Source organism: Cottoperca gobio, chromosome 19 (genome assembly GCF_900634415.1).
Source record: "Cottoperca gobio chromosome 19, fCotGob3.1, whole genome shotgun sequence".
Taxonomy (NCBI): domain Eukaryota; kingdom Metazoa; phylum Chordata; class Actinopteri; order Perciformes; family Bovichtidae; genus Cottoperca; species Cottoperca gobio.
The window spans coordinates 20,795,255-20,808,459 of record NC_041373.1 but is presented as its reverse complement, the minus strand read 5'-3'; the positions used below and the strand labels follow the sequence as shown (position 1 = coordinate 20,808,459).

At 41.4% G+C, this 13,205-nt stretch overlaps 1 protein-coding gene across 1 annotated transcript; it reads left to right on the top strand.

The window, feature by feature from the left end:
• Positions 1–7,199: 7,199 nt before the first annotated feature.
• On the top strand, positions 7,200–11,526 carry LOC115024195 (transmembrane protein 100-like). Its single transcript, XM_029455548.1, has 2 exons — positions 7,200–7,269; positions 8,250–11,526. The coding sequence occupies exon 2, from the start codon at positions 8,293–8,295 to the stop codon at positions 8,764–8,766; it is 474 nt and encodes a 157-aa protein (XP_029311408.1). The 5' UTR covers positions 7,200–7,269; positions 8,250–8,292; the 3' UTR covers positions 8,767–11,526.
• The last annotated feature ends 1,679 nt before the right edge of the window (positions 11,527–13,205 follow it).

Below are 13,205 nucleotides of genomic sequence, written 5' to 3'. Positions count from 1 at the left end.
ATAATATGATACAATTTAAATATTTATAAATAAATACTGAAATAAATAAAATAACAAATAAAATAATAAAAGCTGAAATAATGACAGAAATATAAAAACAAATGCATAAATGAACAAAATGTTGATAATTAAACATGACATGAAAAGGCCTATCTTACAATTATTTCTACATTTTTGGTGACGTACATTTATTAATCGATGTCTCTTTTGACTTCTTTGTGTCTCTTTGTAGTATTTTGTTAAACCTTCAAACTGAGTCCATTCGATGATAGTGATGATAATGTTTGCAGAGCATCGCTGCGCTCTGAAGGCGTCATGATGCTCTGCTGCGCTTCTCTTCTGCAGCACCAGATGTCAGGATGGCTGCACAAGCTAAACCTTCAGAAACAGATTAACAGCTGCAGTCACCGCTCACAGCTGGAATTTTTTACGAATCACAAACAAAAGATTTTATCTCAAACTCTGTGAAGTTTTGCAATATTACAATAACACTATTTAATTCTACTGCACAATACTTAAATGTTTCATCTTATTCTATTTTATATGTATATATTTGACTTATTCCTGCATTTCACTTGCTTTATATTTATTTTGTATTAGTGAGTATGCTGCATTGTTGGAGGAGCTGTTGTGCATGTGACAAATAAAGTCTTTAAATCTTGAAAATCTAACTTTTTTACTGTATAAATGTAGAGAAAGTCTTTTTATAGCTCCTCGAGTGTCAGAGAGTTTCTGATGTGTCACTTTGTTCTGGGGATAATAAAGACTTTTAAGGTTATTTGACCTTTCATGGAGCACCTGTGTGACCTGCTCCGCTCTTTATTTCATCTGCATCAGTTTTTCTCTATTCGGCTCTTTTCTTTGTCTCTAATAACATCCTCAGTTTCCTGTGATCCTAATAATACAATGATAATCATGCTGGCAGTAACACTTCCTGTATTCCTCCTCACGTCCCCTCCAGGCTCTTCGCTGCTGCTTGTTTCACCAACTTTTACTTTTAAAAAGCAACTTTTCAAAGCTGAATTTAGGAAAAAATATAACTTTTAAAATGTGAAAGAATACAGACATAGGTATTGTCTGTATCACAGCCTGATTGTTGTCCTTTCGGATATTTTTTCATGTATTTTACTTATAATTTTCTGAAATTATTCACATCATTTATAATATTTTTGTTGATAGTTTTGTGAGAATGTGAAAATATCCCATTATCATTAGTAAAATATGTGAAAGAAGTAATGAAAAATATCAAAAGATTATTTGCAAGATATGTAAAAACTCATCAATGAGCCTCACTGGGAGAAATGTTCATTACCATGAACACACACACTGACGTTTATTTTATAAAATACTGTGCAATCGTCAAGTTGCAATCAATGCAATTCTTAATATGGTTCGTCACAAATTATTGAATAAACAAACTGCCGTGTGAAATAATGGCACGAAAAAAACATCTTCAGTGTGTAAAGTTCTGAAATATTTGTGTCAATATTTTATTATATTCTATTTTCTCAATTGACTCAACACACACACACACACACACACACACACACACACACACACACACACACACACACACACACACACATTAACACACACCTTTTCACTTTGGTCCAAGTCAAAGATCAGCTGTGGTTTAAATACTCACCTGTATTCACATGTAGTAAGAAAAAGGAAAGTCCTGAGCGCTCCAAGAGCTGCTGTTACCATCTGTTGTAGACAGGAAGTGTGTGCGTGTATGTGTGGGGGGGGGGTCCCCGGAGAGATGGCTCCAAAACAAATAACTCACATCGTCCCGACCCAGAAATGGATCCGGGAAGGAAGTGATTTAGTGCTGCTTTAATGCCCCGTCTCTAGACAGACGTCTCTGGACAGACGTCTCTGGACATAAGTCTCTAGACAGACGTCTCTGGACAGAAGTCTCTAGACAGAAGTCTCTGGACAGAAGTCTCTAGACAGACGTCTCTAGACAGAAGTCTCTAGACAGACGTCTCTGGACAGAAGTCTCTAGACAGACGTCTCTAGACAGAAGTCTCTAGACAGACGTCTCTAGACAGAAGTCTCTAGACAGAAGTCTCTGGACAGAAGTCTCTGGACAGAAGTCTCTAGACAGACGTCTCTGGACAGAAGTCTCTAGACAGACGTCTCTGGACAGAAGTCTCTAGACAGACGTCTCTGGACAGAAGTCTCTGGACAGACGTCTCTGGACAGAAGTCTCTGGACAGACGTCTCTGGACAGAAGTCTCTGGACAGATGTCTCTGGACAGAAGTCTCTAGACAGACGTCTCTGGACAGAAGTCTCTAGACAGACGTCTCTGGACAGAAGTCTCTAGACAGAAGTCTCTAGACAGACGTCTCTGGACAGACGTCTCTGGACAGAAGTCTCTAGACAGACGTCTCTGGACAGAAGTCTCTAGACAGAAGTCTCTAGACAGACGTCTCTGGACAGAAGTCTCTGGACAGACGTCTCTGGACAGACGTCTCTGGACAGAAGTCTCTGGACAGACGTCTCTGGACAGACGTCTCTAGACAGCAGTCTCTAGACAGACGTCTCTGGACAGAAGTCTCTGGACAGACGTCTCTAGACAGAAGTCTCTAGACAGAAGTCTCTAGACAGACGTCTCTAGACAGAAGTCTCTAGACAGAAGTCTCTGGACAGACGTCTCTAGACAGCAGTCTCTAGACAGACGTCTCTGGACAGAAGTCTCTGGACAGACGTCTCTGGACAGAAGTCTCTGGACAGACGTCTCTGGACAGAAGTCTCTGGACAGACGTCTCTGGACAGACGTCTCTGGACAGAAGTCTCTACACAGAAGTCTCTGGACAGCAGTCTCTAGACAGACGTCTCTGGACAGAAGTCTCTAGACAGACGTCTCTGGACAGAAGTCTCTGGACAGAAGTCTCTAGACAGAAGTCTCTGGACAGACGTCTCTAGACAGAAGTCTCTGGACAGACGTCTCTGGACAGAAGTCTCTACACAGAAGTCTCTAGACAGACGTCTCTGGACAGACGTCTCTGGACAGAAGTCTCTACACAGAAGTCTCTAGACAGACGTCTCTGGACAGAAGTCTCTGGACAGAAGTCTCTGGACAGACGTCTCTGGACAGAAGTCTCTAGACAGACGTCTCTGGACAGAAGTCTCTGGACAGACGTCTCTGGACAGAAGTCCATGTCGACGTTCATCAACTTCAGACGTTGATCTTGTTCAAATGTAAAGTCAGAGTCTGGAGGTTTTCACATTTAGGGGTTGGACATGAACATTGAGTCCTAAACATGAGTCAGCATTTAGCACTTCCTGTTCCCTCGACTCGAAGTCGATGTGTTTCTGGTTCGATGTCTTAAATACTTAAATAATATATTACTGTGGTTAAAACACGCTGAAGAGATTTTAACGTTTAGTTCTACGACCAGAGGTTATTTTCAGCCATAATGTGAAACCAGAGATGCTAACATGCTAACATGCTCATTTATTATTTATTTTTATAGTCTTTTGTTTTGTTTTGTTTATTGTAGCCTATTTTTTAAAAATGAATTAAATGTATTATTTGTATTTGTATTTTTATTTTATTTTATTGTATATTTATTTATGTCCAGGTTAGTGTTTAAGGAATCGGGAAAATAGATTACTAAACATTTTATACAACTTTAAACATTAATAAACAGACTTTGAGCAAAAATAAAATATTTGAAAAGACTTCATCTGTGCACGTCAGTAGTTTCTGCAGCTGACTTCGCAGAGTTTTGAGCCCCAGCGTCGCTCCCAGGCCCTTCATGGCCCCTCGCTCCGGATCAAAGGCCTCACCGGGGGCCCGCTGAACCTCGCTGACCCTCGAGAGGATCATCTGCAAAAGCAAAAGTCTGCTCCGGTAGAAAATAAGGCCAGATGTGCCCAGCTGGACTCAGGAGTGCAGATTCAAATCACATTAAAGCACATAAATCTGATCTTTTTGTATTAAATTTTTTTTTATTATTATTATTATTATTATTATTATTATTATTATTATTTTCTATGTGTTAAAATAAAGCCTTTGTAAAGCCTTTAAATCTGCTGCAACACAGAAACTGTGTCCGGTGACACGAAGCCAGGATTTCACGTAAGGTATTATATTTCCTTCGTTAAGGAAGTCATTTAAGAAAGTTGCAACAAACATCTCAAACTAAGATTTGTGTTTAATGTAAAGTAACATTTTCTAACATTAACAACTCATAAAGTTTGTAAATGAAATGACAAGAAGCAAGAAAAGCTCACACTTTCATATGTAGAGAAGAAACATCTTAAATAACAGATAAGATAAACACAAGAAAGAAACACGAAGTCTCTAAAAGATAAGTTAGAAGCGAACAGCGGCAGGAAAAGAGATTCGTGTTCACGTAGAAAACTTAATGGCGGTTAAGTTGTTTCTGCTTCTTAAGTTTCTTCTTTGAAGTTGCTCATTACTTCCTGTGTGTTCACAACAGACGCAAAGCAAACTTTTCAACACGACTGTTGCGACGCGGGACATTAGCCGTTAGATGTTAGCATCCAGAGCGCTAGAGTTACTCGTATCTGTGCAGAGATGTGTGAAACCCCCAGACTGTTAATGGTAAAAACAATAAAGTTGCTTTTGTATTTATTCCTAGATGGCGTTCTTTTGAGTGTTGATGGAGCTACAATGTTAGCTTAGCTTAACCGAGATCGAACCAATCTCCATTCAGAAAACAAGCATTTTAAAAGGTTTTCTGTCGTCTTGCAGACAAAGAATGAACTCAGACTTTTTACTAATCTGTAACATTAAGAAGTTGTCTCGGCTTCCTTTTAATAGCAAAATCTTTTTATCTTGGGTTCATACTACCACTGCAAAGTAAACCAGATTAATGAAGTCACTTGCTAGTGACAGTGAATGCAGCTCGGGATGATTGTTGTTGACCACAGAAATGACGGCATGCGGGAATTTCAATTGATGGAACGTTGGCTTTGCGTCCGATTTGAACGGCCCATTAAGATAAAAACACAACATAAGGTGAATTTATATTCAAATTCAAATTGTGAACAGGGAGACATTTCTTTAAAAACTAAAGCATGAAGTAAGCAAAATGAAAATTGGAGCTGACGAAACCTGACACATCATAATCATTTTGGATTTGTTGGAGGAGTCTTTTTACCTTTCAGAGGATCAAACCGATTTATTTCTGTTTCTTTGGGGACGGCTCGTTATTCATTAACCTCAACGATGTCTCATTGGACTGAAAATCTCTTCGTCTGTTCTCCCAAAAACTAACGGCCTTTGTTCCAACGGCCCCTTCCTCTGAAACCAGAAGCAGACGAGCTTTTATTATTACGAAGAAGACAAATGGGAACAATGGCGTGGAACCATTTCTTGTGTGATTTCTTCGTGCTTTGCTGAACACGTTCGGTACAAGTATGAAACGTTTTACCGTTTGAAATGTTTCCTCTGAGTTCACTGATCTGCTCTGACATTGACTTCACAAAGGTTCTGACTGATTTATGGACCTGAGCTTTAAATATCTTCTTAAATTCACCTTTAAAGGGAGCTTTCAATTGCTCATTCGTCTGTTTCTCACTTTATCGTTTATTTGTTATTCCTCATATATTGGTGAAAGAGTCGCCAAACTGAACAGTGCAGAGAGACAGAGGCTGTAAACACAGCGCATGTACATCTGAATGTAACCTGCAGGTATCATATGAATCCTGTTACTGTGAATACAAAGTGAAGTTTCTGTGACATGACGACATGCGTCATATCTGCAGTGAAACCTTGTTTCTGCAGAAGCTCTCTGCAGCAGACCACCGTGGACGTGAGACCGGAGCAGCTTGCAGGCTTCAAAAGACAACAGGGATCAGATGATAAACAAAGCTGATTCCTCCCAGATGTTGAGTCTGCAGGTCTGTAGGGCGGAGGCTCCTGGGGGACGGATGCTTTCGGCTGCAGCTGCGTTGTTCAGGACATTGTGAGTCTCCAGTACTGAGACTCAAGATCTTAGTTCAACGTCCTTTTTATATTTCGATAAAACTGGACAGTGACACACAACCAGCTACAAGAGCTTCTTTATTTAATGTCATTCTGCAAAGACAAACGTCTGCAGAGGAGCCTCCCAAACCGTATTATTACATCCCAGCATCTAGAGATATTCTTACAGAGCTGAGGGAACTGAATTCCTGTTTGTCTGCTTGCTTGATTTTTAAGAAACTTGGTGGGAGAGTGCAGCATGGACCGAGGAAGAACCCATGGAACTTTGGAGCGGTTGCAAAACACACACATTTATTTTCACTTATGCAAATGGTCTTGGCGGAGGTCTCTGTCTCCGAGGCCTCTTGCAGCTCTCGTTATTGTCCCGTCCATTGGAGGAGCCTGAGGGACAAACAGATTTATTTCTGTTTCCTAGTTTCTTTGGGGACGGTCCGTTATTCATTAACCCAACGATCCCAAAAAATGTCTCATTGGACCGAAAATCTCTTCGTCTGTTCTCCTAAAAACTAACGGCCTTTGTTCCAACGGCCCAAAACATTTACACGCAGCTTCAGAAACACACAGAACCAGAAAACCAGAGAACAGAGAAACGCTGCGGGAAACAGCTTCTTTCCTTTTCAAAACCAAACTCAAGATCGTCCCGGATCTTTCTGTGGTCGAACATCAAGCCGTTCCACGAGCGTTGGTTTTAGGGGTTTGTGTGTTTTTCACTTCTGTGTTTGTTATGATTGTATTTGTCTCTGAAGCTGCAGCTCGTTGCTCTCACAGGAAATTTTTTGTCACTCTAAGTCAGAACTAAATTAATATAAAACATTTAAATGAATCCTGTAACCGGTTCCACAGATTGACCCCAAACCCTGAAACACATCTGCTTCCTTGGTGAGTCGGACTCCTTCAGGTAAAAGTATAAATTATAGAAGAAAGTAAAAAACAAAAAGGTGCATTTAAGAAACTCGAGGAGTTTCCCTCCTTCATCAATAACTCGCTTTGATTTGAGGCCTCGATGAAGCAGTTTAAGACACAGACGTTATTTTAAAGAGTGTGTGTGTGTGTGTGTGTGTGTGTGTGTGTGTGTGTGTGTGTGTGTGTGTGTGTTGGCACCAGCTGAAGGGAGGAAAGAGTTAAAACTTTTCTTGTCAGTCTGGGAGGAGGAGGTATGGAGGACGGAGGACGGGAAGGGAGGTGTGGGGAAGGGAAGTCCCCATTTTTTCTATTGATAGAACATATTCCCCCATTTATTCCTGCAGTGAGGACGATGCAGAGACGACCTGTAGAGTCTGCACAGAGCAACACAATGGAGACAGTAAGTTATTCTTTCATTTCCATAAAGAAGATGTTTGCATCATTAAAGCTGCAGGTTTAAATGTGAGCCGTTTGTTCGTCTGCTGTGCGTTAACTAATCACTCGACCAGCACTGAACGAAGAGGCTTCAGGCTGTTTGCATCACAACGTCATTGCATCCATAATGTGACAATAAAGAGAGAAGACCGTGATTAACAGTTTTTATCATTGATGCACGGAATCATTATTTTCCTGTCGTGCACAAACCACATTTTCACAATAAAGGTCAGAACGGTTTTGAGTTTGGGAAATCATTTCAAAGTCTGTGGCTGTTTATCAGCCTTTAAAAACCTCTGCATGAAATTCAAGCTTGTGAATGTTCAAAAGAATGTGTGTTGGTGGAAAGCTTCAATGATTTGTGATGTTATGATTCCAGACTGAAATAAACTGACACTAAAGTCTCACACCGCCGGATTTAAAACACATATAAGTGGCAAGTAAATATACTGGTTATGTTTTTACAGCCTGAAACATGATGACTTTCTGGTTCAAACACTGTGCTGCACATTCTCACACAGGAAAGGATTATTCTTTCACAGTTAATGAGAAAACACTTTTACAAACTACAACTAAGTGTCTGAATTTCTTCTCTTTTTCATTAACTTTGTGCTTCACATCGATGTCCTTAAAGAAAAACATGGAAATTATATATATTATTATTTTCCACTTTCACTGAGTTAAATCTTTAAATTAAATAACAAATATTTATTTATTTTAAACCTTTTAAATGTTTGTTTACAAAATGCAGCTGTTGTATAAAGTGATTTTATCTTCATGTCTCCAGAGATGTGAATAATTATCAACAACTTTGATGTTGATGCATTTGTACAGTTTGTGCAGGAAACCATGGAAACAGCATGTTTTCATCCCAAACATGAGAAAATGTCTGAATCTGCTGAAAATAGTAAAAAATCCTTAACGTCTTTTATTTCCTGTTTACAGCTAGCTGTCCTGTGATTGGCTGAACGCTGACCTCAGTATAAAGATGGCCCACCTCTTCCTCACCAGTAAGATCGCCATTCCGGATGACCTCCACAGCAAAGGTGGCGCCAGGATTTCCCGGAGCGGCGCAAGGACGGCGACACTGATCTCTGCCGAGAAGCTGAGCCGGGACAAGGCCCGGAGGGACCGCGGCGTCGTTGTGATGACGCGCGTTCCGCATATCAACGAGGTCCAGCTGACGGCGGCGACCGGCGGTGCCGAGATGTCTTGCTACCGCTGCACCGTGCCGTTTGGCATCGTGGTCCTAATCGCCGGCATCGTGGTCACGGCGGTGGCGTACACCTTCAACTCCCACGGGTCGACCATCTCGGTGCTCGGGCTGGTGCTGCTGTCTGCTGGACTGGGCCTGCTGGGGTCCAGTGCCCTCTGCTGGAGGCTCCGACTCAGGAAGAACAAGGACAAACGCAGGGAGAGCCAGACCGCCCTCATGGCGAGTCAGGGATACTGCGTGGCATAATCTCCGTCCTGAGCGAACATAAAGTCACGCTGGTGGTTCAGATGAATAACTTCAGGGAGAACCTGAACGCACCACACGAACAAAGTTTAACAGGGACATGAATTGGTGAACTTTACATATGGTAAAAAGATGGAGCAGCTTGTATTCGCTGCAGGCGGCGAAGACTCTGCAGACACCTTCAAGGACAATGATGGTCTGAGTAAAGGACGAGTGTTTGGACACATAGCAGCCTGCAGGAGGATTCAGCGGGGACCACCAACCGATGGTTCATTATTCCTCAAATGTCCCATTAGTCCCACCGAAAGCCCATTTGTCCGACAGCCCCTTCCCCCCCAAACACAGACGCCGTCTTCCTCCCAAAATACACAACCTCCCTGCCACAAGCAGAAGTACTTATGGTTGATTATTATATAGAATGGCGTCATCGGGCCTTTTTAACATTTGGTGTTTAATTTCGGGATAACTGGCTGTCAGACAGATTTGTTTTGGTCTGACTGTTGAGGTTTCAGAACCCGGCACGTGATGGACAATGGACCGGAGCTGAACCTTTCTTTAAAAAGCTGAGACAATGACGTTAATAATGGATTCCTCAGACATTTTATTGACTCACCAAATCACCAGATTTGATACAAAATGTATTTCTCACTTATTGAAACAGATTTGGTGTTTGATAATAAGGTTAGTTGTGGCTCTACAGAGCTGATGTCCAGTAACTCTAACTAAAAGCTGCTAGTAAGCTATAAAAGACATTTAACAAGGTACTCTATTGTTGATTTCTTTATCTCGTCAGTCCGTTACTCGGATTCTGTCACATTGTGTTTGGGTGAAAATATTGGATTTGAGCTTTTGTTTCTTCATATTAAAATAAACATTTAAAGGTTAAAAACACAATGTAAGAGTAACGTTCTGAATACTACGAAGGCGTGTAACGACCATTGTCGATAAAAACAATAAAAATAAAAATGATTACAGAGCCAGGGGAAGGTATTCCCTAAAAAAAACTTTATTCAAGTCAATTTATAACAACAAACTTGAATATTCTCTGAAATTATTAAATCACAAATCTACGAGAAACAAGTCGTAATTTGTGAGTTTAATTTCAGACAATTGTGAGTTTTTCTCACAAATACATATTCTTAGATAATATTCAAAAGATAATTTTCTTTGTACATTTGTGAGTTTTTTCTTGTAAATTTCTCACTTTAAATTCAGAGAATATTCAAGTTTTCTTTGCAAATTCATGAATTTTTTCCTCTGAAATGTACAAATTTAATCTCAGAAATTCTGACTGCTATCCCAGAATATAACTTCCCTCCGCCGTGTCCGTACTATATATTCTAACCAACAATTGCCCGAATACGCTGTCGTAGAACAAACAAACAGACGGGGCTCATCTGCGATATGCCACTTTATATGTTTAAACTTCCAAAGTGATGAAAAATAACCAAATGTCATGTATTCCTCCATATTAAAGAGTTCACATGAAGATGTTAAACTGATGCTTAACTTTCCTTTTTCAGTTTAATGTATTCATTGTATTAAACTCAAAGTGCGAACATGAGACTCTCGCTGAGGTTTTGTACTTCAGCTCGGCTGTTTATATTTAGTTGTGTATGTGTTGCCTAGCGTCTCTCAGACACACGACCACATAAACATAAAGTTGTGTCATCTGGAGCCGGAGGAGGTTGTGCTGACGGGTAACGGTTACAACGCGTTGTCACTTCTGCAGTGCTAACTTTATCTCCACTGAAGAGCAGCATCCTGGGAATGTGGGGGGAGGGGGGGAAGGATGCAATGTTGCATCACCTCCATGGACGGACAAAAAAATAAATAAATATGAAGTCAAATAAGTCCGACATAAAAAGTTGTACATTTTCGAAAAGAAAACTCCAATATTATTTGTGCTTAAAGAAGAAAAGTGTTAAATTTACAAGAATAAAATAAATAAGTTTCTTCTTACGTTTTTTAATATGTAGTGCAATGTTGCTGTTTCAAATCCCTCCGAGGTCCCGACCTGCATAAAGTAATCTTTAAATGTATACAGTGTTGTTACTTTTGTGCACTTTAAACACTTTTATTGAAAATGGATTAAGGTGTTCAGGTGAAAGTATTTTAAGATGTAATTCTGTAAAATACATTTTAAGGGTTTGTCGCAACTTAAAACCCTTAAACCGCAGATGATCCATTAAATGGAAACATGATGTCATCTTAAAGTCAAAACCTGCTAACAAGTATTAAAGGGGCAGCTTCCATTCCTGCAGGGGACCTTTGTAGTCATACCCTTTTTATCCCCCCCCATTTCCTGTCTGCCTCTTCCCTGTAAACTGTCCAATAAATGAACATTAAGTTTAAAAGAATCCATTTCTTATCCTCAAATCTTAATTGAGAGATTCAGGTCATTTAAACTGCTTCTGTAATGTTAGCACATCTTGTACATCTTCTGTTTTCTGTGAAAGTGTTTATTTCCTTCTGTCGACCCTCAGAGGGCTGTTCTTTCACAATAAGAGTCTCTTATTGTGAAAATCCTGTTTTGAATGAGTTTACTGTGTATTGGATTAAACCAGACTTTATAAGAACCAGAGATAATCCATTAAAAACAGGAAACGTGGGATTATTCGACATGTTAACCCCTCCGGACCACCGTGGCAGATGAACGATTATAATCCCAATGTTGCAGGTTCGATTCCCGCCGGAGTCCTTTAAAACCTTTTCTCTCCCCGACATCCTGTCTTCACTGTAAACTGTTCAATAAAGGTGAAAATGCAAATAAAGAAAATCAATGACTGAACCTGAAATGTGTGAATGACCTCCGACCCTCTCAGTCGGAGGCGATACTGAACAGTCATGTTTCTGTGCTGCTTCGTGCAGCTTCAGAGGGGAAGTCCCGACCCTCCCTTCCTGTAACACAGTGACCAGCCGAGGGGCAACACAGTGGCAGCGTCTCCCCCTTCCTCCCCCCTTTAAACTCACCCGACTCTCCGCCTGGCACGCATAGAGACGGGGGAGCCGGCACGATGAAAAGGGATCAGCCGGAGAACAGGAAGCAGTTTTCTGTTCATACACACCCTTTACCAAAACTCTGAGGTAATGATTCCCCCGCAGGCGATTGTTCTGCATCAAGGTCGGCCGCGGCTGCAGAGAGCGGGACAGATCTGGATCCACGCCCTCGCAGGTCGGAGGTCGGGTAAAGTTGATCTCTCTGTGGGGGAGAAATAACGTTTTTACAGCGGTGACGGTCAGGGTCGGGTCACATTATATGTTTGGACTCCATCACCGTAGCTGAGAAGGCGACAAAACAACAACGTACTGCTCAGATTAAAACTTTATGTTGCGACACCTCGAGATATTACACCTCAGGTTTGTGAAGTGGACAAAATTAAATCAAATCAAATGTATTTATATATAAAGCCCACTATCACAAATTATACATTTGTCTCAGTGTGCTTTACAGACTGTACAGGATACGACACCCTCTGTCCTTACACCCTCTGTTCTTAGACCCTCTGTCATTAGACCCTCTGTCTGTACACCCTCTGTCCTTAGACCCTCTGTTCTTAGACCCTCTGTCATTAGACCCTCTGTCCTTACACCCTTTGTCCTTACACCCTCTGTCCTTAGACCCTCTGTCATTAGACCCTCTGTTCTTAGACCCTCTGTCATTAGACCCTCTGTCCTTACACCCTTTGTCCTTACACCCTCTGTCCTTAGACCCTCTGTCATTAGACCCTCTGTCCTTAGACCCTCTGTCCCTACACCCTCTGTCCTTACACCCTCTGTCCTTAGACCCTCTGTCCTTAGACACTCTGTCCTTACACCCTCTGTCCTTAGACCCTCTGTCCTTAGATCCTCTGTCCTTAGATCCTCTGTCCTTAGACCCTCTGTCCTTACACCCTCTGTCCTTAGACCCTCTGTCCTTACACCCTCTATCCTTAGACCCTCTGTCCTTACACCCTCTGTCCTTAGACCCTCTGTCCTTACACCCTCTATCCTTAGACCCTCTGTCCTTACACCCTCTGTCCTTACACCCTCTGTCCTTACACCCTTTGACAGAAATGATGTTGTGTTGAAAAAGAGAAAGTTTGGATGAATCCAGCAAAATGTCAAAAAGGCTTCCCAGTGTCCAGCAGGACCAGGTCAGCAGGTGCAGCCACGATTCCTGATCCTGACGTAAACTTTATCAGTGAAACACATCGTCCGCATGTTTCCATCAATGTTTACCTTATTTACCACAAACACCTGATGAGCTCTGTGCTCGGGATGTTGGTTTGTCTCATGTGTCCGTGAAGTTTGTTCTTCTGTTTCTGAAGTCACCTGTCAGCAGAGTCCGTATAATGAGGCCAGAAACACAGAAGCTGGACTCACTGAGAGTCCCGGATCATTCTGACTGCTCTCTTATGTACACTTTATCTTTGTGTCCATGATGAAGCTGTGTGCTGCGG